Below are 26300 nucleotides of genomic sequence, written 5' to 3' on the forward strand. Positions count from 1 at the left end.
ACATGCTGCGATCCAACTCATAATAATTTCACAATGACTGCAAAACAAAAATCCAAGTGCTCTACAGGAAGAGCCTGATTCCCTTCAAGGAATGTTCAAGTTTGAAGCCTCGCTGACGTGAATGAAGTTTCTGCCAACAAAACACTTTATATCCAGGTAACATTTGGAAACAAAACTTTCCAGCTCAGACTTCTAAGTTGGACAGAATGCATGTGCACAAGAGATAGGGAGCAGAAACATATGGTGTCAATGCAGAAGGATGGAATCCTGCCTACAAATGCAAAAATAGACTAAAATAGACTAAATCAAGTCAGATGCTGGACAGCTTTGTTAGCTTTATGCCAATGTTAGGCTCCCATTTGTCTTACCTGGCATACACTACTCAAATTACTTACAGGGTACAGCCGTCCATATCAAAGCTCCTGCTGCAGTAATGTGCAAGATGCAGATACAGCAAATCCTCCCCCTCTCCACAGCGTTTCAACTGCAAAATCTGTTGTCTTCATCAGCAGTTGGCAAATGTAAGAATCCAAGGAGGAGTAATAAGCATTCTTGCTCAAATGTGGCAATGCCAACCCATCTTGTGCTTTAATTTACATGCTAAATTTGCCCATCTGAAATCTCTTAATGGGTGTTGGGAAGCTAACCATTACCAATGCCTCAGCTGATTCCTTGTATTACGGTACTGTTAAAAAATAATAATCATAGAGCATTAGCACAACAACAGCAATTTATCATCTTGGACCTCCTGTCCTTATGTTGTTTTATTGCTATAATTTGTTATAGTTGTGGGCCTCTCACCTGCTCAAGCAGTACAAACTTTTGACTTAAATGGGAAACATTTTACAATCCTGTGCCAGATTTAATCAAATTGTGGCTTCCACATACGGTGGTACCTCGACTTCCGAATGCCTCGACTTCTGAAGGTTTCGACTTCTGAAGTCGGCCAACCTGGAAGTATTTTCACTGTGCGTATGTTCTGCGCCCGCGCAGAAGCGGCGCGCGTGTTCTGCGCAAAGCGCAAAATCACGCTTCACACATACTCAAAATGGAAGCTTCGACATCCGAAGGTTTCGACTTACGAAGAGCGCCGCGGAACGGGAACTCTGTTCCCTTGTTTAAATCCTACCAGCTATGCAAGAATTACTGAGGTTGGCCACAGATGATCCTTTACTATAAGAGAGCCGCATGTAAGCTTATGGAACACATGCACTGACCTAGATGAGGTGATAAAATTGTTCCTGGAGTACAGCTGAGCCAAAATGTCTTTTTCTCACCCTACTTCCGGGGAAAAGAAGACCCCTCTGCATAATTTTATCAGAATTTTCTCCAGTTTTATGTTGTGGCAGGCACCCTCTTTCCTGACACCAGAATGACACAAGGTCCAGGGTACTATGAAGGATGCAAAATAGTGGCCAAGTTGCCAACACAGTTGCTGCTGTTACACTTATAGTCAGTGCTTCCCCAAGGGGTACTCAATGGTACGCAGTACTGCCACAGCAACACCTCTTTTTGTTGTTGTTAAAAAGTGTGACACTTACTGTAACAACTTCATGGCGAGTACTGGCACCTATTTTTCTAGAAATAAGCACTGCTTACAGCAGCACCAACACAAACACCCCGAAGAGAAAGGGAATTTGTGCTCCCACCACTGCTAATAGTGAGCCCCACTCCTGAGAAGCTATTGAAGGATTTATCCTCCCACTGCCCACAAATAGGGTGCAACATTTTGAGATGCCATTTCCATACAGCTCTATTGTAGATGATATCAGGATAGAGATTGTATAATTGGATGCTTCTACCTTGGGGGGGGGGATATCCTGCACATAGAAAATCAGATGTCAGAGATAAGGGTTTTTAACCTAGACCTCTCCCTGATATGGGGCACCATTTAATCATACACTCTGCCTTGGATGTCATAGAGAGACATCCAACAGAGCTCCAGAGGAAGATCTCTGCTCACGTGACAGGATTTCCTGTTCCTCTCTTACCCAAGAAACCTCATGTGCTGCCTGCAAATAGGCCCTGGAGGATCCCCCACCCCTAGATTTCAGGGACACACAGAGGGGATGGTGAATCCATTCTGCTAATGGCGTCCATTCCTGTGGTGAACAGGTATCATTCATACTGTCCAGGAACAGTTTTGCCACTAATCAACAGGCTTGTCAGGAAACAAGACACAATTCCTTTCCATTCTTACACTAAGCTACACCTTGAACCAATTGCGAAATTTGGGACTTTGCAATCTGATATTTTCATCATGCTGCCTAGAGGAATCCTGACTGCAGACTGACATTATGTAGCTCAAGTCATTTATGTTTCTTCTGCCTGCATAGAAAGAAAACAGTCGTGAGTAAATGAGGACAAGGAGTACACAATGAGAACTACTGAATATATGGTCCTATTAATTTCAACGGAAACAAGTTTCGTTATTCTTGAACTTTCCTCAAATAAAGTAAGGATCTGGTCAGTATTATTTTGCTTTAATTAAATATAGATTTACTGGATGCACTTACACCAAACTCAAATTACATGTTGAAAATAGGCTTGTTAATAAGAGCAAAATAACAAGATTTGCATTAACCTATTGCTATGATTGAATCTAAGCTCAAAATGCCACCAAATATAAAGAGATTTCCAATTTTAATATGATTGTGATTACTAATAAATGGAACACAAATATTCCCTTCTTTTCTTATTTTTAGAAAAAAGGGTTTGGTATCAGTACTATTAGAACTTTTAATGATCTAGATATATGAACTTTAAAAATAATGAAATGAATCCACAGAAGGCTTCATCTCCTATGGTCTCTGATGAACAAGAAAGGAAATTTGAACTTATAAACTGGGGGAGGGTAGGAAATAGTGCAATTTTGAGTGCAATTACCTTTACACTTCCTTTTAGCATACACTGCAATATTCTGTCTTGTCTTGAGAGACATGATGGCTTTTGACACTCCATTCCAAGCCACATAAATTAACAGGCAATGGTCAAATGTGCTATAAGGTGGGAGATACATGATCAGATCTCCCAACCTCTTTTCCCTTTACATCAAAGGAGCAGAAGGGAGCAACTAATGGCCAAACTATATGTGACTTTTATTACATAGTTTACTCTTGATTGCAAGTTTTTGTCTCTCTTTCCCCTGTGCTAGCAATTATGAAAGAGCAATTCAATCAAGGGCAAACTGTATGATAAATATCATCTATCATTTAGTCTTAATTCAGTCAAGGAAGAACTGGGGGGGGGAGAGGTCAGTGAATCCCCCCCGTAAACCAATAAAATCTTTAATGAAAATTATTTCAAACAAACCAATAAACGGAAATTGTTCTGGGACTAAGCCTTGGTTTGGAAGGTGCAGAACACCCACTTGCACCATGGCCACCTGGGTGTTTGTTTGCTCTTCTTATAAGGGTGGCTTTGGCAACAGCCACTGGGGACAGTGTTCCTACAACTCCCCAATCCTGTTTCAGAAGAACCCCTTCCTTCCCTTTGCCCCAGTACCTGAGGGTCATCACAGTCCATACAATCGCTGGTGGCTCCTTAATTTTTAATGCTTGCAGTTGTACTCTATGTCCATCTGGGAACTGTAGTGCTACATGTGAGCTGAGACCGGGAATAGCCAGTGGTGGTGGAGGCCCTGTGTTGTCACAGAGGTTACATATGGGAAATGCCAGGGAACCCAGAAGTCTAAACTGACAGATCCTGGCTTATGTTTTTCAGCAGGACTCAGGGACCACCCTGGACCCTCAGCCTTTCGGTGTTGCCTCCTTGAGTCAAATTTAAGAGTTTAAGGAACCTCTTTATAAAGGGTCACACGCAGTGATGGCGCAAACAAATAATACCAAATAAATCTCACTACACTCCTGCCCCATGCAAGCTAAAGCCTACTAGAGACATTACCCTTGAAACCATAGGCTGTGTACCCACCATACATTTGGGGCTCATCCCCACTTCCCCTTAACTCATGTGCCCAGCACACATGGGTGTGTTAACAGATTTGCTCTTTGCTAGACCGGCCAGCCTGGTTTGCAAAAGTCAGCCCAGGGATTCCTTGTCTGGCACAGTTCTGCAGCTTCTCCTTTCATAGATATCCCAATTAATCAAAATTTATACCACTGATCAATTTCTAGCATTTTTTTTTTGGGGGGGGGTTTCCTGCAAATCTATAACAGTATTTCTCCTGTACAGTTTTTAATGCCTCTATTGTTTTGAACCGATGCATAATTATAAAGTAAGTAGAGCTTATTTTTAAAGTTTCCAGGTTGATGCCTGATTCCTTCTTAAGTGTGGTAAAGGGGGGGGAAGGCAGCTGGCTTCTTATTAACAATGTTTATTACGAAATATTATTTGATCGTTGGCATATCGAAAGCAACCAGTTGCTCTAATCCCTTTATTTTGTTTTAACATGTGCCAGTCACACCATTCTCCTCTTTCAGGGAAGGGCACATTCAGACAGCAACCGGGACATTCCAGAAGGCATGCAAGGCCCTGAGCAGCATGGATTTCTCCAGCAATTTGGAAGGATTTTACAATTCAGAAAGGCAAGACTGGAATGCCATGGAAGACGGAGTTTTGCTCTTGTCCATCAGCTTGTGTGCTGGCAAAGGAGACCATTCTCTTGAAGCATGGTTCTGTGAAGGAAGAAGGACTTGGTATTCCCCTGGCAGACGTGGGAAATGGATGCCCAATGCCCCTGCCCTGACATTGCTCCCAAAGAAAGCTTGGCCCACCTACTTCAGGATGAGAGCATCTCCTTTCTGCTCTCATGCAGGAAGGTTCTTCTCCCATTCTCTGTTGACACTCAACTTGTAGGGTGTTCTCCCAGCCCCATGCAAATCTTTCCTTCCTCATACCTGTTCTTTTTACACAGAGTGCTTCTGCAGGAGCCACAGCAGTGCACAAAGGAGATCCTGGAAGAAAGATGGGTGCAACTCCTGTTTTAACCCTTCGTATATCGCCAACTTCCGTCTAATTAACTCCAATCTGACTATATTTCTTTCTTCAAGCAAAATTATAGAAGATGCAGAATTCGTCTTATCCTTTTATTTCAGCTTGAATATTTTTAGTTGAGAATCACCTGCTGATGGTAGGCAGCTCAAGGCTTCATCCTACACCGTGGGTGCAGCTGAGAGCGCTCTCAACTGCTCCCCCTCCCGCTTGCCCTTCGGCAGCGTTTTTTTCCAGGGATGGTGGGAGATTTGGCACTCTGGCGGAACCCTCAACACTCCGCACACCCTTGCAGAGCTTGCCTTGGCGCGCTCCCCTCTAACCTCTGTGAGGCTCAGGTCCGTCCAGAGATCAGACCTGTGCTCCCTCTTCTGTCGGCAGGAAACCGGAAGTCTCATTAATGAATACTTTCTTAAGCACCATTTCCAAGATCTACATCCTCTGTCTGAAGCTACTATTAGTTCTACCAGAAACCAGAAACAAAGTATAAAAACACACACAATGCCTAATAGCAGCATCAGGGAGGCCATTTTGATCAGGGAAATAGTATGGGCAGGAGAGAGCTAGTACAATTGGCACTCACCTGAAGGGTAGATTTACACTGCCTGCATAGGGTCATTGGACTGGCTCCATCCAGTGGATGAAGACTTGGAATGTAGGCTTGGCTCCCAAGTCAGTTGGTTTACAGACTTGTGGAACAAGTTAATTTTTGTGCATTACACTCTTGATGTTGAAATGTGAGAAATAAACCTAAAACTGGAAAATTGAGAAACTGAGAGAAACCAAAATTGACAGATTGACTATCCCAACCCCTGAATCTAGTTATTTTATAATGATGGTGTAAAACTTAAACTGGGTGCAAAGCTTTTGGAATATCCTGTCCAAGAAGCTCTGCCTAGAGACCTCATTACTATCATCAGGTGTAAGGCAAAAATGTTTCTGTTCTCCCAGGCTTTCAAGAACTACTAAAGGAAGCACTTTCAGCTTACAGTAGTTTGATTTCACCATCTGTTTTGCTGCTTAACTTTGTTCTTTTAATTTGGAATGATAATATTTTTTGTGTCTTACCATGCTAGCTGCCCTTGGAACATTAATCTATGCTGAAAGAGTAGGTTTAATTATGTGTAACAAGCAAGCAAGCAAGCAAGTAATAATTGTGGTATACTGTAATATAGCCCCACCAAATTTTCAATACCCCCAAATACAATTTTTAAGTTAGCATTTTTACTTTTTGATGTTATATTGTGCCTCTTTGAGTACTGGAAAAAACAGGTCCTATGAACACGTAAATCCCACTGAAAATGGAAATTACTTCTAAAAAAAGATGGATAAGATTGTGCTGTGAGTAAGCACAGCCAACAAGAAGTAACGAACTTGTAGAATACCCATGTGCACATCATATAGCTATCCATTGAATGGTTTCCTGGGGTCTTCCTACTATGAAGCAGAGTGATTTATTACAGAGGCAAATAAATTTATTGTTTTTACATTTTCCCATGCAGATTGCATGACAAGCTGGAAGACATTAACAGGAAAAAGAATAGTTATGTATTTATTTACTATTAAATTTATATACCACTCAAAAGATCACAGGGTGGTTTATAGCATAAAAAAAATTGAAAACACAAAATAGTATCATCATAACAACAACAAAAAAAACCAATAATCCCCTTCCACAAACACATATTTTATTTGTTACATTCTTACTAAACCTTTTATTTGTTATTACTGAAATGCATCTACAAATTAAACTATAACTGTTCCAACCACACATGTTAAAAAGAAAACTTTCTGTTAATGACACAAATTATTCTTCTTTTTCATAGCTCCTCTCTTGTTTATGTTTGAATATTATATAATTGCAAAACAAATTAAAAATACATGAAATAAAAAAGCAATCACAAAGAAGTACACTAATTATATGCACTGTTTTGAATAAGCAAGTGTCAAAGGCATAATTTGTCCATAATATAAATGATATGATTGACTGCATGGGCTGGCTGTAGAAATTAGCTTCAGGTAAAGCATCTGTCTCCAGTTATTAGCAGCCAAAGAGACAGAGACCCTTGTGGCTATAAAAAAGGCAAGAAGAACTTTTAGTTACAGGCAAATGTACTGTACCCTCTAACAGTTTATTAAAGGGCAAATATATATATATATATATATATATATATATATATATATATATATATGATCAGTTTCATTCCAAAAAACTTCAAATTCTAAACTGCTCGCATGAATTCTAGCAACCCTCCACTTTCATGAATATTTGAGTGTGTGCATGCTTGCAAATAATCAGCATTACTCAGCATTTTATCCCAGCTCACAAACGAAGTTCTGTGTTGAGAAGATACCAGGCAGTGCTGGCCCAAGCTATTTTGGCACCTAAGACAAACCACAAAATGCTATGTGTGTGTCCCCCCCTCCCCGCACCCAGGGTTGAAGGGATGAGTGAAGATCCTACTCTGGGAACAATGGCAGAAGAAAGACCTACATTGGGGACAAGGATGGGAGGAGACCACCAGCCCCTCCCATGCACCAAGAGGCTACTGTAGAGGTGGCATGGGGGCAGAGCTGGCCTCCCAAGGAGCACACCACAGCTGTTTCTGCCACCACAGCAGCAGTTGGCGATGCATTCCTTGGAAGCCAGAACTGCTGTGCCAGTGGATTCTGCAACTTGAGGCAATCGTCTCACCTTGCTCATGGGTGGGTTGGCACTACTTCCAGGAGAGCATATATATTGTAAAATCACAGAGGACCATTATGATTTCCAGGAGGTTTAGGTGGTATACAGCAATGTCCCCTTTTTTGCCTAGAACCCTATGAAATCCTGCTATATTTTCACAAAAATCTCAAGTGGTTTACAAAACCCAACAAAAAAGGGAGAAATGTAATAAATGCATTATGAATTTCACATTCAAAATCAAACAATACTACTAATCATAATTCTCTAAACAATATACATACGTAAGACAAGTAAATCCACAAAATCATATACAAGATATATCAAGACACATCAAAATGGAATGCAAGTACAATATATTCAACAAAAATTCACGAATGTCACAAATATATCGCAAAAGAAACAAAATAGAACCCCCAGAAACGTTCGCCTATGTACTCAATCTATGCAAATCTATGCAAAACTAATCTAAACATGAGAATAGAAGGAATAAAATAAGGTGACTGGTATTTCAGAAAAGATGATTCCATAAAAGAAGATTCGGAAGAGTCCAGTGTTCTGGCTATGTACTATTAAAGAATTATTTAGAATGACTGTAGAACAAAATTTCATAAATATTAATGAGAGACTGTTTCATTGCAAATTATTTCTGCATGTCTTTATGGTTTCTAGGTGAATAAACCTCTACACAAAACCTGAATGGACGTAGTACATTTCCAAACTCTACACCTTTGAGAAAATATACCCCTGGGCCATGAATTTCTGCATGGGTGAGGGCTGTCCTTGAGACACACATCAATATTGCCTTGCAGGCACTATATGTTTTCCTCTTCCAAAAAGGCATTTGAGGTCACTCTGAAATCAAAGGACCACAGCAGCACGGCCATGCTTTCAAAGGATATTACTTCCCCACTTCCTAGCAAGAGAAAAACTAATGTGGCTGAGGCATGCACATGCATGCATTTTTACCAGACAACATCTGAATAGACACAGGGATGCCAGGTAATTGAATTAGCCAGCTAAAGAGCCAATAAAATAGCAAGGAAAGGAAATAGCTCGCATAATGACTGTTAATTTTAAAAACTGCTGTTGTTAAAATCAATTGGGTACAACATGGTTCTCAGCTATAGAACAGTAGATTCTGCATTCCAATGAATTAAATTATAACTTACAGAAAAAAGGAAAGAAAAGGCACACAGGAGCTGATTCTCAGTGGTAAAATACAGAAAAGGTACAAAATATGAGTCACACTTTCTCTGGGAGATGCACCAAATCCCTACATTTTAAAAGGTTTTCAGATTTTAAAAAATGGCTTTAATTGTGTTTTTGGTATTGTTCAGCTGCTTTGTTGTTTGCCACCCTCGGTGCCTTTGGGAGGAAGAGCAGGAAAGAAATTTAATGAATAATAATAAGATTTAACAATGTAGGTATTGTAAGCTTAAGGTAAGCTAAAGGACCCCTGGACAGTTAAGTCCAGTGAACTGAAACCATGGGGTGCAGTGCTCATATCTGCTTTCAGGCCAAGGGAGCCAGCATTTGTCTGCAGACAGCTTTTCCAGGCCATGTGGCCAGCATGACTAAACTGTTTCTGGTGTAACAGAACACTGTGATGAGTGCCAAAGTACAGAGAAACACTGTTTACCTTCCTGCCACTGTGATACCTATTTATCTACTCATGCTAGTATGGGGGAAGCTCACCCCGTAAACGGATTCAAACTGCCGACCTTCTGATCGGCAAGCCCAAGAGGCTTGGTAGTTTAGACGACATCACCACCCATGTCCCTCTTGTGGGTATTGTAGCTAAAATATTGAGATGGATGAAAATATTCAATAACTAAAACAAAAATATAGGATTGCAGGCTCAGGTGTAGTGAACCTGGGTTCACCAGGAGCATGAGGGTACCTATAAGGACAGGGCAACAGCTTGGGATTGAAATGGCCACAACTTTTATTGATGACAGATGCCTTTGGCATAGGCATTAGGTATGTATCTGGCATCAGCTAAGCCCAATTGTTGGCTGATTGGTCCATTAGGGTCAATTCTGGGTTCCCCCATGACACAGATCAAATGGGGCAAACCCACCAAGTCTCTACTTGGGGAGTTTTATGGCATGTTGCCCCTCTGTGTGGGCCTTAGGATAAACTTTCTCCATGGACCCCTTTACCTGGGTTCCCTAAACCTTTGTTCCAGTTTAGATTAAGGATCCAGGCCAATACATTTTCTGCCAAAAATTGTGACAGTTGCTATGAGGTAGCCAAAACATCCAGGCAAGCCCAATTTTTGTGCAGGCAGATTCCTCCCTGGCCCGAAATATGGCGACAGATAGATTCCACAGCAAGGTTACTTTCAGGCACTGCCAAGATGCAAGGTGGGTGGGACTTCCATTGCCAACTGTGCTGCCCCCTCATAGCACAATCAGAATATATGGTATGAGTGGAGTTAATGATTAATTCTAAAGCCTGTACTTCTAGATTGCACCAGCTTTATTATGGAGCTCATGACGATCTCAGTTATGCAGCAAGATGCATTTCCAGGCTATTCCCCAGGACATTGTCTGAAGCAGTGTTTCTCAACCTTTTTTGGGCCAAGGCACACTTGTTCCATGAAAAAAATCACGAGGCACACCACCATTAAAAAAGTTAAAAAATTTAACTCTGTGCCGCCCTATATTGACTATATAATTATTACTGTAAGAAACACTTGCCAATTGCTGTGTTGGTTGCAATCTCCTGTAATAAGGCTTCACAAGCTGCTGATTTCTCTGCCAGCACAATCCTTTGCTCAGCAAGTTTCAGGTTGAGCTCATCCAGCCAGCTTCTTTAAGTTTGTCTAAAACCACCCTCCCGTGGTGGTGGCTGTTGAGAGCTGCGCTCGCCCCACGTCATGACCCGGCCGGCTTCCTTTCCGGCGGGTCAGTGGTGGTTATTGGCGGCCGCCAGGCACGTGACAATGCAAATCGCCCTTCTTGTCGCGGCACGTCGCGGCACACCAGCCAGCGTCTCGCGGCACACTAGTGTGCCACGGAACAGCGGTTGAGAAACGCTGGTCTGAAGAATAAAGGGAGTTCCAATAATATAAAAGGCCATTCCTGCAGTAGAATACACTCCCAAGTCACAATACACCTTTTAGAACATGTAATTTCAATCTTAATATTTTCCTTCATTCCTGTTTACTAAAGACTTCTTTTTTTGTAGCCCCTAGTTCATTCCATTTTGCTTTCATTGAAAACAATCCTCACACAACAAACTGAATGGAGCTTTGGGCTGCTTGCTATTGTGTCCTATTCCATTGTAAGGCAACCTTCTTTCTTAAAATTGGTAGTTTCTGATCAAAGGTGGTAACTCTCTAATAGTAATGCTATTCTGCATTACCCCTGACACTTCTAGCATTCTGTTTCTTGTCTCTTCCAAAACAACAACAACATAATCCATTAAAATACACTGATTTTGTAAAGGGATCATGCAAAATGGGGAAATTAAAGAAAAGACTTTCCGGCACAAAAAAAGAATTCAAATATTTTGATACAAAGGGATATGAGAGAGACAGAAAATGATCACATCACACTTTTGTGAATTTGCTGTGGACTTTAAAGGGGTGTCAAGCTTTACGTACATCTTTCATTAACAGAATTTCCTACAAATGATATAAGCTTCTGGACATATAAAGAAAAGTAGTATTGCTTGAATAAACAATGATTTCACCAGAGTTTTCAAACCTAATACTGTACAGTATTATAAATGGCAAGGAGGACTCTGCAACAAAATGATGCAATGTATCTCTGGTATATTTGTGCTTCCCGTGTCTCTGGCTGAGGGGGCTGGGAAATAAACATTACGCTCTAAGACTCCTTAGATCTTGCATCACATGGAAAATGTATTTTTAGTTTTTGAATATTTAAAGCCAGTCTGCATGCAAGTCAATAGAGCATGAGGCTTCTGTATGGAATTGAGTGCTTTGTTTGCTCAGGGAGGCAGTCTGAGGGCAATTAAATTAGCCTCACCTCGCACCTGAAATATAAAAATATACTACATTGCAGGGCTGATATAAGCACCGCCCTCCAACCTGCAACAAGGTGTTGTGGCTGGGGGGTGGAGGAGGAAGTAGTATGTATGTGAGATGCTTCTAACCCCTGGATCCAGCAAGTGTTAAAATATAAGCCAGGCTAGCTTCCTGTGTTGAGATGATCACCTAAAGTACTTGAGTATTGGAGTTGTGACTGGAATAAACTATTGCATTTTGACAGCATGGGTGCAAATGTATTGCCAGGTGAATACGTGCAGACTATTCTCACTGGGAGGGCCACCATTTCTTTACCTGTTCCTGAGGTTGTATACCTCAATCAAGAAAGCAATTAAGATGCAAAAGAGGCATGGAATGGGAGATTCTGAGCATCTGGGTCGCCAGTATCTTAATTCCTTCCTTAAAGGATTTTTGGTTCTTGTAAGAGAGAACCCAGGAACAGGTAGTTGGACAGGTGTGGAATTCTCAAAGAAGAGGGTTGACCAACTGAGGATGCAGAAGGTGTTCTCAGTACTTCTAATCTCTCCTGCATTCTACGCCATGCTTCTCAATACTATGTACGCACAACTGCCATCAGCAGTCCTGCACGTAAGGTTATTGTTGGCTAAACTTGACATGGACAGACAGTCTTTTAAATACAGAATGCCTCCCAATAGAAGACTGTCTTCTGACAGCCCAAAGAGTCATAGAATTGTAGAGTTGGAAGGTGCCCCAAGAGTCCCCTAGGGCAACTCTCTGCAATGCAGGAATCACAGCAATCTGTCCTCTGCAAGAAAAGGGCACCCTCATGAAGATTCTTATTCCTCTTTCTCGGTCCAGTATACCTAAAGGAGCGTCTCCACCCCCATCGTTCTGCCCGGACACTGAGGTCCAGCACCGAGGGCCTTCTGGCGGTTCCCTCGTTGCAAGAAGCCAAATTGTAGGGAACCAGGCAGACGGCCTTCTCGGTAGTGGCGACCACCCTGTGGAACACCCTCCCATCAGATGTCAAAAAGAAAAACAGCTACCAGATTTTTAGAAGACATCTGAAAGCAGCCCTGTTTAAGGAGGCATTTAATATTTAATAGATTATTATATTGTATTTTTCTGTTGGAAGCCGCCCAGAGTGGCTGGGAAACCTAGCCAGATGGGCGGGGTATAAATAATAAACTATTATTATTAATATTGTTATTATTATTATTTCTTTCACCCACCACACATTATCGCTGGCCCCAACCTAAGGCACCGTGATTCTAAGCATGTCCCACCTTGTGTTACTTTAACAGTGTTAGAAAGGAAATTAAGAAAACGGTTAAGAGATGTAAGCAACAGGTATATTAAAAAAAAATCTCCCTAATTAAAACAGCAGCAATACTCCCTTCATTAATACTCAAAATGGTCTTCGCAAAAATTATTTACTTTTCTATATTTAAGACATGTTTATATTACTAAATTATTTACATTTCTAAGCTGTGTATATAAAATAGATCCATAGAAAATTGGAAAAGAAAACAACAAAAACAATTATAAAACTAGAAGAGTATATCCCGGTCCTAAATATGCTATACTGGCAGAAAGCTGCACTGATTTCAGCTGAACTGACTTCCAATCAGTGTCTGTAGGATTGTAGCAACAGCCATAAAAATAGCAGTAAAACATTTTTCCTGCTTTTTCAAAATGTCATTTCCGCTTTAATAGCACTAATCTCAAGACTATGGTATGTACCTTTAATTAATATCCTTATTGAAATGCTGGAAATGGCACTTAAGAAAATGTTGACATTGTTTGAGACACTAACATCTGTTTTGCCAATTTTAAGGCAGATGGTTAGTAGTTCACTGACTCTCCACTTTACCCTATTATTTCTGCCCTTGTTCAGTACTCAGTATGTGTAGAAAATAGTTTTGGACAGAAACTCTGTCTAGCAGCACTCTGCACACATCAGGAGATTCAAAATGGAATAAAATTGTGATCATTTCAATTACTTTGATGAACAGCATGCATGACTCTTTAATCATGACATCAAGATCTAGAGACGAAAACCAAATGGATACCTGACATTTAGTGGAATGAAAGCAAATATAATACACAGGAAATTGAGGTGCTTTCAGCTCCAAAAATCCATAATAACACAAACAGATTACCTAGAAACCAACATATTGGATGAATAATTTTGCAGGATCACATTGCTCCTAAGTGATAGCTTTTGTACAGAAGATTTTTGCATTTTTGCCAGCTTACATAATTATGCTTGCTGGAGACATGAATCAATATGTGTACAAACTAGAGGAGGCTCAACAATGCAAAGTTCAATAAGGGCTAGGAACAAAGCATAGGAAGAAACTGCAAAACCAACAACACCCCAAAAAACCATTGATGGCTTTTGGATGGAAACGAAATATTGTGCATCTATAAATGAAGGTTTACAGCACAAGCTTCTATATGTTTATTCACATGTAAGACTTGTTGAGTTCAAAGGGGCAAACTGAGAGGTAATTTGGTATAAAGGGTTCTCCAAGAGGTTGTTATTTCATCTCACTGCTTTCACCAGGGAAACCCAGGGTTGTCTGTGGATTGGTGTTTGTTCCAATTCAGCAATAAACAGTGGGGTTTCCTGGGGAAAGTAGTGGGACAAAAGGAAAACCTCTTCGACCCATGCTTAGGAATCATGAGACAAATGGAAGAAATTGTGGGACATAGAGAAGTGTGAATGAGCCCTAAGACTGCAGTTGCAGATACTATTATTATTTAATGCTTAAGTGGGATATCCAGACATTGCATAATGAGTTGTTCAAATAGAAAACTTAGGCCTGCAATTGTGGGGAAGGCATTAGACAAAACCCAGGACATACTCGGGGAACACAGCAAAAGGGCAAAGGAAATCGCAGGATGCAAAGAACAATACATGACTGTGGATCTGTAATAACTGTTTCAGTCATTACATTTGAACTTGTATCACTTAAACACAAACACAATAATATAATCAGACTCTACTGAGGTATTTGCCATTTGTGTATCCAGTTGTCGTTCGCTCTCTCTCCAAGGAGCTTAGTGCAGCATACGTGGCATTATTTCATTTTTATCCTCACAGCAGCAGCTCTATAAAGCAAGGTACTGCAGTGTTGCGGGCAGGCTGCTGGCTGCCTCTTCACTGCAGCTCAGAGATGAGGAGCCAGAACTCCGGAAAGTGTGCGCCTGCCTCACACCCCTTCTCCTCTCAGGAGCAAATCCCCACCATGCACTGAAAGAAATGCAGCGCTGGATTAAGCTGCAGTTAACACTACCCCTAATTCTGGTTTAGAAAGTATCTGAAACCATAGATGAATGTCTGCTTCAGATACTGGTGAAAATGGGAAACTTTCAATGGGACACAGGTGGCGCTGTGGGTTAAACCACAGAGCCTAGGGCTTGCCGATCAGAAGGTTGGCGGTTCGAATCCCATAGCAGTTCAAAAGCATGTCAAAGTGCATGTAGATAAATAGGTACCTACAGCGGGAAGGTAAACGGCGTTTCCGTGTGCTGCTCTGGTTCGCCAGAAGCGGCTTTGTCATGCTGGCCACACGACCTGGAAGCTGTATGCCGGCTCCCTCGGCCAATAACGCGAGATGAGCGCCGTAACCCCAGAGTCGGTCACGACTGGACATAATGGTCAGGGGTCCCTTTACCCTTTACCTTACTCAACCCAATAAATAAATGTTTAGGGACAGACCAGGGCAGGTGTCACACTGGTGGTTGAGCCAACCAGGGTTCTAGGACCCAAACAACTACCTAGGAATGTTGTCTGATGATGTTGGGTCTCCTTAAGGATATTTGTCCATAGAGGTAGACATGGAATCATTGATTTAGGAGGGCCCCCAATGATCATCTATTCGAACCCCCTGCAATGCAGGAATTGCAGCTAAAGAATCCCTGACAAAATTCCCATCAAAATCTCCATGGAAGCAGAGTCCACCACCTTCTACTGTCAAACAGCTCTGTCAAAAAGTTCTTCCTAACTTTTAATTGAAGGACAATTAGTGTACACAAGCATAATAAATATACTGGTACGTTATGACCATATATGACCATTTCTGGTTAGAAGTACAAAGAAAATCCCATAAACATCCAGAGAAATAATGCTCAGAGGCAGAGGAAAAGAAAACCAGGTTATGTCTGCCACACTACTCTGACTCCTGCCCTAAGTAGCTCCAACCCAAAGGTGAACAGTTATCTGAGAAAAGCATTTTAAGATGGTGAAGGAAGTGAAGCTTTTGTGAACGAAGGACCATAGTACTTCAGATATACCATATACCCAAGCAGAATTGCAGGCAGTTTCACCTTTCCTGCTATAAACTCTACATATTATGTAGCAGAAGAAGCAGTGGGGTGGTGAGGTATAAAGATTATGGAGGCATATGGGTGGCAGTTAATTAAAGCCACAGTTGGATTGTGGTAAATCTCAGGGAAAATGTTCCAGCGGCATCACTACTCTTTCAGCATGGCATCAAATTATTTTACACATTTATTGGCCACTTTAGGACTTCTCTCATTTCCTCTTTGTAGCAATAAATACGGCTCTATTTATAGAGGGCCGTCTAGGCCATTTGCCAAGTAGGTTTCATTAATATTCTGAAAAGACAAAGTATACTTCTTTAAAGTATTGTGGTTGGTGTCTTAATAGTCATATAATATTAGCATGTAATGTTAAAAATAATTACAGCATATAGGGCTCTCAAGCGGCAAGACAGGATGACATTAAGAATAATATTACTGTACACGAATATGCTGCATATTTGTGCTTTCATAAACCAATTGCGGATGTAAGGATAAAAACAGATGGCTCTACCAATATGCCTATATTATTCAAAAGTAGCTCTGCAAGCTGGAGACAAGAGCTAACATTTCCTATGACTGCCTGCATTTCACCACCGTACTTCAATATGACTCAAATTATTAGGCAGCCCCCACCCTCCACAGAGGCATGAAAGAGCGTCAGCCACTGTGGGTGGGTAGGGAGCATTGCCAGCTTAGCCATCAGTGGCTGAGCAGTTGCAGCAGTACCGTATATCAGCCTTCCCAGCTAAGAATAAATCACTGCCTATTTCAAGCCATCATTTGCCATTGCCCCTGTCATTCCCCTCCCCAGGCCCCAGGCCAGCAACAGAGGGAACAGTGACAACCCAGTAAGGATCCATCCTTAGGGCCTAACTACATGTCACATTAATGATATAATTAGCAATCATGTTGGGTTTTTAAGAAATGACATGGGCAGGACTAATTTGAACTATAAAATGATCATCATCATCATTTTATTTGTAAGCCACTTTTCCATAGTTAAAATAATGCTCGAGGCGGTTTACAACATAACAAGATTAACATAATTACCAACGTAAGTCATAAACAATATATAAAACAAATCAAAAGGTACACAACCAAATGGGAAAAAATTTCCACATAAATCATAAAATCTAAACCTAAAAATACAACATTAATATCAATAACAATTTAAAATGACATAGATAAAAAATAAAAACAATTTAAAAAGGAGCCCTCTCTGTTGAGCAGCAGCAGTCCTTTATGGAGCCTGTCAAGCCTAGCCCCAAGCCAGGTCGAGAGAGGCAGGGCAGGGCCCTTCAGGCTCCCAGCAGGTTGGTCCTGGGCAGCAGCGGCAGCAGCGGCAGCAGCAGCAGCAGCAGTCCTTTACGGACCAATGGTGATTTTCTTGAGACAAGACACTTTTTTTCCTTGAGTCAACATTTTTTTTAGAAAAAAGCACTGCATGTACCTTATATCTTTTAATATACAAAGCTGTATAAGTCAGTTACAATGACAAACACTACACTACTACATCCCTACTCTAGAGGAATCATAGGTGGAGAGTAATGAGGAGCCAAAAACAGAGGCCAATAAGTGCTTTAGTGGTGTATATTACCATACTGCTTAAGCTGGCAACTTTTATTGGCTCTGTAACTCTGAAAAAGAGAGAAACTCATCACAGTGACCTATGGTATCAATTGTTTCTCAAGCACTCACTATTCTCTCATTCCAGTCCTCAAACAAACATCTGTCACACTGCTGTTAGGTCTGGATTGCAACAGACTGTCAACCTTTCATACACATATGAGTCAAACCTGAATTTGCTGTGCCAGAGTATGCCCTGTACCACACACTGCAGATACAAAAGAACTGTCTCTGTATTGAAAACATGTCAGGACCCATGTGCTCTCTTATTATATCTAATAAATACATGCCTGGTAAAAATAAATGGTTTTTTTAAAAATTATGTTGGTTTCTCCCCCCCCCCCCAAAAAAATAGTTTTTCCTGACGACTATCGATATTGCGATCAGGGCTAGCCGTGCCACGAAACACAGTGAAATAACTTCAAGTCCCCCTAGGGATGACTGTGGGCAATACACTGCAGGTATTAAACTAGATGAGTCTTGGGTTCCTTCCAGTTCTACAATTCTATGATTCTATTATCTGCTTCAGGTGGCACCACAGGGGAAGGAGGTGATAGAGAAAGGTGACTGAATGGTGCAGCAAGGCCTTTGAAAGTTCTGGTTCCTCTCTCCACTCCCCACAGTACTCATAAACAAGTGCTCTTACCTGACAGCACGGCAGACAGCCCATACAACCTCCCCTCTTTCACATGGTGCTGAAATGGGGTGCCACCATCTGGCAAGCATGATGGGGAGGCCGGTGGCAGCAGGAATCCCACCACCAGGGCTACAAAATGGCAGTGGATGCTGGGGTGGGGCCAGGAAAAGCATCAGCCCTGAAGACCCCTTGCAAATGGCTCACTAACCTCGCTGATGTAGATGCCAGGCTTCTCTGCTTCAAGCAGCAAAATGCCTAGGGCTGGAACTGAGGAGGATATCAACTTGCCCTAAGAACTCCCAATTAACAGCCGAATGTGGTGGAGCTAACAATGGCAGGTATCCTCCCTACCATTTTCTAATGGAATGAGAATGCACTGATAGCCCCAAAGGACAACATGCTACTGCAAGACAAGCCACACTCTGCATTTTTGAATCTGTATGGTATGTTGTTTGTAAATACAAATAACAAAACATTTATCTTTTAATATTTTTCTCTTTATGCTTATACTTTTTTCAATGACTCATTCTGACATTACATTACTGCACACATATTGAACAGATTCTTTTAAAAATATATTGAATGTAAAAGTCATACCTGTGGGCACAACGTCTCCATATGACTGGCTGCTGTTTGGACAATTTTTATTCCTTCTTTGTTTGTTGATACTGAGCAAGCAAGATTAGCCACCTGGAGAAAAAACATTGACATGTTTGCATTTATCCCCAACACAAATACATAGTCCATAAAACATTTCTTTCTAGAACATTATTTTCACAAATAAGCATCCCATACTTGCATATGATTTGACTGCCCTTTAATTTCAGATAGTGTCCTCTATGTATTTAGAAGGGTGATATGCTAAGATGCCAATGACAAGTATACATTCTGTGCATGTGGTCAACAGGAAATTTAAAATGTCTGTCATTATTGTTATATTGCCAGATTTGTATATCTCATAAAGAAATACAGTAGTCATTGTCATTTACTGCAACACTGATGGAGGGAGCAATCTCACCCAGAGAAAAGCTGTGTTTTGCTAAATAGTCAAGATAATTATAGCACTGCTAGGATAGCTCCTTTTTTGCCATAGCCACACATAACCCTGGATGGCCATTTGTTCAGTGAAATGTTGTAGATTGTAATAGTGACCTGTTGACATAGATGCCTTGATAGAAGCTGGCTGGATAATACATTTGATTGTGTGCTTTGAATTTTGCTTTAAGCCACTGACACTTTTATCTGTTGAGTTGTGAACTTAAGTTATGACCTTTGATTGAAGAAATAAACCTACTGACAATAATGAAAAATTCTACAAGCAATAGGATCTTTTCAGGACATCAAATTTAAAACATAAGACCTAAATAAAACAGGTTGTCAGCTGGCTATCTTTGTTAAGCTAGCTCCCCACTAACAATTCAGAATTATCAGTTTATATTACCTGAATGGGATGTAATGTTTCCTTAATGGCCAATCTATACACAGGATGGGTTCTGAGATAAGCATTCTATTGGGGATTAGAGTCAGGTTTGTAGAAGAAGGGAAACTTAAATTTGGGCAAAGAGCCAGAAAGTAGTGGGTATTGACCTTTTGGAATCCGATGCAGGATTTATGAATGTGCCTCCTCCTCTAAGTCTTTTGGCTACCACTATGCTCTGCTTGTATAGATATAGCTCAGGGCAAAAGAACTGGATCTCCCCTAGCCCTTGCAGACAAGTTCACCAACCTATCAAACACCTGTTGTAGCAATGGCATCATAGGATAATCAGGTCTTTTACTGCCTTTGAAGCACCACTGATCAGATGAGGCTTCAAGGGATTGGCTGTACAATCAAGTTCCCCACACAGGGAACTCTCGTCATGCAGCAAATTCAGGAGATTTGGAGTCATCATCTATAAATTATTTTCTGCAGGGATTGATTTAACTCAATTGCACAACCACACATCTACCTGCCCCACTCTGGATACCACAGATAACATCAGGTGTGGGGCAGATGAGCATGGTTTGGGGGAAACAACATCAAGGGGCCAAATTGGACCTACGTTATATAAATTGCAGATAAACAGATATTACACAAGTCTTCATTGCTCTCTTATTATACGGAAACAAATTCTGCAAAGAGCTTACTATTGCTCAGGGAAGCTGTCCAGAGTGGCTGGGACAACCCTGCCAGATGGGTGGGGTATAAATAATAATAAATTTTTTTTATTATTATTATCAACTAGTGCACCCACTTTGTAACACTGTTTTGTAAAACTGAAACCATTCAAAAGAGGAGGTGAGATGAATGACATTAAAACTGATAATGTTATGTTGGAAGGATGTAGAGACCTTCAGATCACACCAACTGCAAGATATCTCAGGAGTCAACTAAATTTGGCCCAGAAGGCCTAGGTGCAATATTATTTGTTAATTGAAATCACGGTTACAGCCTATCAGTTTGCAACCAATTTTTCAATTTATCTGAGAGACCCTGATTTACCTACTATAAGTTGCCTTTCACCTCTGCCCTAGTTTAACAGCCCTAAATACTACATACAGTATTGTACTTGAATAGGATTGCTGCTGTGTCTCCAAATTGAAATCAATAGCCTTTTTGTTGCAAACACAGTGTAGCAAATAATTGTTTATATCCCTTCAATATTGTTCCTCACTGTAGCTTGAAAAACCTTTGTCTATAGGAAGCCTATCAACTTCTGTTGATCAAAATGCTTTTAGCTTATCAAAAACGGTAAGATAATTTGCTGGAAAAAGAGAAGAGGGAATGATAACAATGCCCCCAATCTGCCAAAATATAATTACAGCTTTAGAATGTCTACAGTTCAGAATGCTAGCATCTTTAATTATTATAAAACTATAAAATAATATCTCATGCATAATCATTCCCCTCTATCTTTAATTATCCCATTAGGGTACAATCAAGATGTAAAGAGCTAAGTTACTTGCCAATGCAAGAATAAGGCCATAGAAACCCAAAATATAATGTGAGATCACTGACGTATTTGGAAATTTGTAGAGTATTACAAGCAAAACATTGTGCTATAATCTATATTATCATCTGGAGATACCACAGACATGCCCTATGAAGAAGCAATCCATTGTTTCAGTGCTACTGAATCTACACAGCTAAGCAAAATACAGGACAATGGATCTCAGAATAACTGGTTTGGTAAAGGCTGCACTAATGCCAAAATTATTTATTAGAGCAAATAAGCAAATTCAAAATTGGAGATGCAGTGTGGATAGCAAAAAGCTCATATAAGCACCCAGTGCAATTAAAGTTTCAAAAAAAAGTAGATGATGATTAAAGGATCATTTATGTTTTTGGCAAATAACAGTAAAAAGGATTAGGAAAACCAACTGTGAAACAATGATACCGAAGCAAAATTTAACAAACAAACTGTGAAGGTACAGTTTTAGAGCTTAGCAAATATATGGAGAAAACTGTTCATCTGGAAAACTATTTTCTAAGCAACAGATTAAAAAACACATTGAACTATTAAAGTATCAGCACCAGATACGTTAACACAGAAAACCTGAAGGATATACATAAATACAGGGATCTAGTTTTGGAAAGTAATAACTTAATGGTATTATCAAAGCAGACACCCAAAAATACTGTTAAGAAAAAAAATTAATAGTTTTCTTAAAATAAAATAAAAGAAAGACCCACAGGTCATATCCTACAGATCAATAAACTTACAAGTTTGTCAGAGACATTTCTTTTGTTTGAGAGACTTATTGGAAATGTATCTTAATCCATTCACAAACTCAGGTTTATTCTTTGAAAAGAACAAGCAGACTTTAAAGACTCTGCTTGTACTGATTTACACAGCATTATCCGATTAAGAAATGCACTATTCAAACTGTTTTAATTGTGCTCTTGTGGCCCTTAATGGGATTTTTTATTACAATAGTAATGTAAGTTTTGGAAAGGAATTACTGGAATTTAAAACTGATCATGTACGTTGACTGTAAAGGCAAGGTGTAAATAGCTAGAATTCAAAATAACTAAGAGGTAAAACCAAGGTTTCTTGATCAAACTCATATTCCCCCTCTTTACGGAATACTGAGATCTATAATGTATTCTATTGCATACGCAGTAGTATAGATACCAGAAATGAAAATAGGACCCAATAGACTTTAACATTATTTTGCTCCAGGTGGACTTGACTCAATCCAGGGCTGCCTTGACCCAATCTGGAGAAATCCCAGATTGTCCTGAATCGGTTCAGGATCTGGGATTTGTCTGGACTGGATTTATTAGGACTTTATAGGTATGTATGAACTAGCATTTTGGGTTATACCTAGAAATAAACTGAAAGTCATTGCAGATGAAGCAAAACCTCCAAGCAGACAGCCAATCTAGGATAACAAAGATATCTATATTTTAGCAAAGATTTTAAAACATTATTTAGTATGCAGAATAACTTGAGTCTTGTTAAATGCAGCAGTGTTAAAATATATTGAATAATCCGCTGCAGCCAATCTGATGTTAACAAACTTCTGACAAAAAAAAACCACTGTAACAAAGCTTAGATTTATGCAGATGGAAACTGCAGCCCTGACAGATAAGATGATTAAAAATGCTTGCTTGTATTAGAGTAGCATTTTCAGCTAAGGCATAAATCTCGAAGATATCCTTCACTATGGAAATACTTCTTATATGAGAGAAAAGGGGGAAATGGATAACCCAAATGGTAGCTTAAAGCCCAGTTTGGGGCAGGAGAGAGCACATTGGCTGTGTTAAGGTAAATTCACAGAAGCAAAGTTCCCTGTTCCATCCTCCCCCTTGCAGCCACCCACACCCATGGAAAAGCTTCTCTGGTGAATTGGGAAGCCCTCCTGAACTATGGGAGATGGGGCACAGGAAAGCCTTGGGGAATAAAATGAGACCTGGATCTTAAGCAGTGGTGTGTTCCTCAATCAGTTCCAACCTTCATTTGCATTTCCATCTGGAATTCCATCTGGTCAGAAGAAAGTCCCACTGCATTCAGTGGGGCTTACTCCCAGGTAAATGGGGTTAGGACTGCAGCCATTCAAACAGATGAATGCTACAGTCAAGCTTACCATTGTGTTCACTTAAAATATCCAAGGTGTATCACATACTAAAAGTAATGCATAACAAAAATGTCATGAGCATCAGCAACATTCTTTTATTTCACAGCATTTTCTTTTTTTTTCTCCAACTTTCTTCTACACTTGAAATTTCTTGCTGCATTGAGATTCTCACAAATTATATCTTGCTGAAAGCAAATGAAATTCTATTGAGGTCCATGATAAGCTGAGGTGAGTTTTATTCTTTCACCTTTCATTGAGATTGCCAAAGCAAGATGTTAGTATTTTGTGGGTTTCTTTAATATAAAGCAAAAATAATAAAAGTGGATTTACCCAATCAATATTTAAGCAGCTCAGGTTAGGAGACATAGGTGAGAAAAGACAACACAGCCATTATACACACAATAATACACACAAAAGCATGTGACTTGAACAAGGGCTGCTTTTTTGAGAGCTAAAGCTCCGTTACCCCTATTGCAGACTGAATCACAAGAAGTATGTTGCCATGGGATGGGGGGCCGACCATATTAAATGGGCATTGGTATTGGGATTAAATAGGCCACAACTTTATTGATTACAGATGTAAACCGATTTTGGTGAAGGCAATGGGTATGTATCCAAGATCAACCAACCCATGTGCTGGTTAATAATAGATGGGTTGATCCTGGAAACGAGGTCACCCCCAGGAGATACATCAAGTATGAGGCTTCCTCCAGAGCCACCTCTTGAAGAGCTGCTATGACCCAATCAGTCCCTGTGTGGGCTCCCAGACAGCACTATTCCTTCCCAGACCCCTTTAGCAGGCTATCCATATGTTAAAAATCCAGACTCAATGCCTTAACCACCAAAGTTGTGACAATTGCTATGAGGAAGGTGAAAACATGCAGACAGGCCAATTAGTATGCAGGGAAAATATCTCCCTGGCCCTGAATATGGTGACCAAGTATTCCATAGCAAGGTCCTAACCTGTTCTAGCCCACTTACCTTTGGGTATGACCATAACACAATAGAGCGGGAGGGTGGGAAATCTGGCATTGTCCAGAAATAAAGGCCAGAGCCCGGGCACCACTCCCTTTTATACTGAGGAAGCGAAGCTGGCTTTGGCCAGGTCTCCACCCCCACCCAGCCTCTCCAGCCCTGATGTAATTGGACCACGTCTTGGACCTCAACATGTTATAATTGTGTGACCAGAAGGGTAGCCCCAATGTTCTCCCTCCAACCGCATGAACGATAAACCCCCTAGGGTTCCATGATCTGTGGCATAGCCGCACCAGGCCGCAAAGCCCCCCATATCCCATGAGTAAGTGGCTATTCCCAATGGCTTCTTTACTGAAAATTGCCCCCTGCAGCTGCTTTTCCCTAAACAGACAAGATTATTATTATTATTATTATTATTATTATTATTATTATTATTATTATTATTGCTGTGTGAGGCCCTCCTGCTTTGCTTCAGGGCCCACTTTGGTAGATCCAGCCCTTCAGTTCAGATTGCTTCATTATCCAGAGCTTTGGGCCTCCCATTGACTTGCATTGGGAAACCAAACTGCATACCCTGCAAGTGCCCCCCCCCACAGAACATCCCATTTTTTCTGCCGATATCTCATCCCCCCCAAAACACACAGCACCCCAAGGAAAGAAGGTAGGAAGGAACATTGTGGGTTGGGTGTAATGCAAGATCATACATTCAAATTTTTATGCATCTCTCTCATTTAAACTATAACTTCCAAACTCTGCATGACAACTGCATTGACAGAAAGTCTCCCTATCTCTGTGTGTACTAATTAAATAGATAATGAGACAAAATAAATGAATGTAAACATCTGGGGTAACTGTGACACAATTATCCCACATTTTATTGATTGATTAACTTTGTATACTGCCCTATACCCACAGGTCTCAGGGCAGTTCACAGAATAAAATCACAATATAAAAACAGATACATAATCAAAATAAAAACAAGAACAACCCAATCCCCTCCAACAGATTTTAAAAGGGCACTGAATGTCAGTCAATCAAAGACGTGGTTAAAGAGGAACATTCCACCTATTATTGCCCATCTCTATTATTGCCCATCTATTATTGTCCTTACACATCAAAATGTATCTTAAAATAGAAACTGGTGGTTTTTTCTAAATCTGTGTTCAAAAAACACATATAGAACTAGATAGGTTTAAGCTCCATTTTATAGTTTTATTATTTTGTATTTGCAGAACTTTAGAGATGACTTTGCCAGGCCAAATACACACACTGCAAGTCATGGAACCCATACAGCACTTTTGTATTATTTATTTTCTCCTCCCAATAAGTTTGTGCCAAAGAAAGTTATTCCACATTTTTGTATATGGTAAGGCTCAGCTGACCTGTTATGGCCTCCTTTTACCATTGCACAGCTCAATGCAAAGAGTCTCTGCTGTGGTCTCCGCTGAATACTGAGAGTTTTAAATCTCATTTAAGTCAATTATATTTGGGGGCACTTTGCAGGATCAGATCAATAATGTCAAATCAATAAGCTTTACATTCAGCATAAGGTGTCTGAATTGCACATTTAATCTTAAGCATTTGACAGGCAGAAGTTTACAAAGCCAAATATTTTGTCTAAGAACTATGTTTCTTTAGTCTTATTTACCAAAACTAATCCAACAGATGCCCAGATATACTAATTCTGCCCAAAAGGATAAACTGCAATCTGTGTGTTTTTGGTAAAAAGTACAACAGCGCACCTTGCGGTAGTTTATGCTGGAAATGCACTACTACTGATCTGGCTAATCTTTAACCTGGGGAAATTGTAACCATTGAGCATGTCTAATTATTTAACCCTTAGCATTTATCTATTTCTGTTTCTAACTATGAAATGATCAGACTGTATCTCCTATTAATAGAGAGACATAACTACTTTCACTGAGATGCAGCTCTGAGGGCCTTCTGGCAGTTACCTCATTGTGAGAAATGAGGTTATAGGGACCCAGGCAGTGGGCCTTCTTGGAAGTTGTGGAACGCCCTCACATCAGATGTCAAGGAAATAAAATGACTAT

At 40.4% G+C, this 26300-nt stretch overlaps 1 protein-coding gene across 1 annotated transcript in view; it reads right to left on the minus strand.

The window, feature by feature from the left end:
- CTNNA3 (catenin alpha 3) overlaps positions 1 to 26300 on the minus strand; it is a 544761-nt gene that overhangs the window by 181673 nt on the left and 336788 nt on the right. The window contains exon 10 of the mRNA XM_035137674.3: positions 18808 to 18900. Within this exon, the coding sequence (XP_034993565.3) occupies positions 18808 to 18900 (93 nt within the window). The remainder of the gene's footprint in view (positions 1 to 18807; positions 18901 to 26300) is intronic.

Source organism: Zootoca vivipara, chromosome 5 (assembly GCF_965207765.1).
Source record: "Zootoca vivipara chromosome 5, rZooViv2.hap1.1, whole genome shotgun sequence".
Lineage (NCBI taxonomy): Eukaryota > Metazoa > Chordata > Lepidosauria > Squamata > Lacertidae > Zootoca > Zootoca vivipara.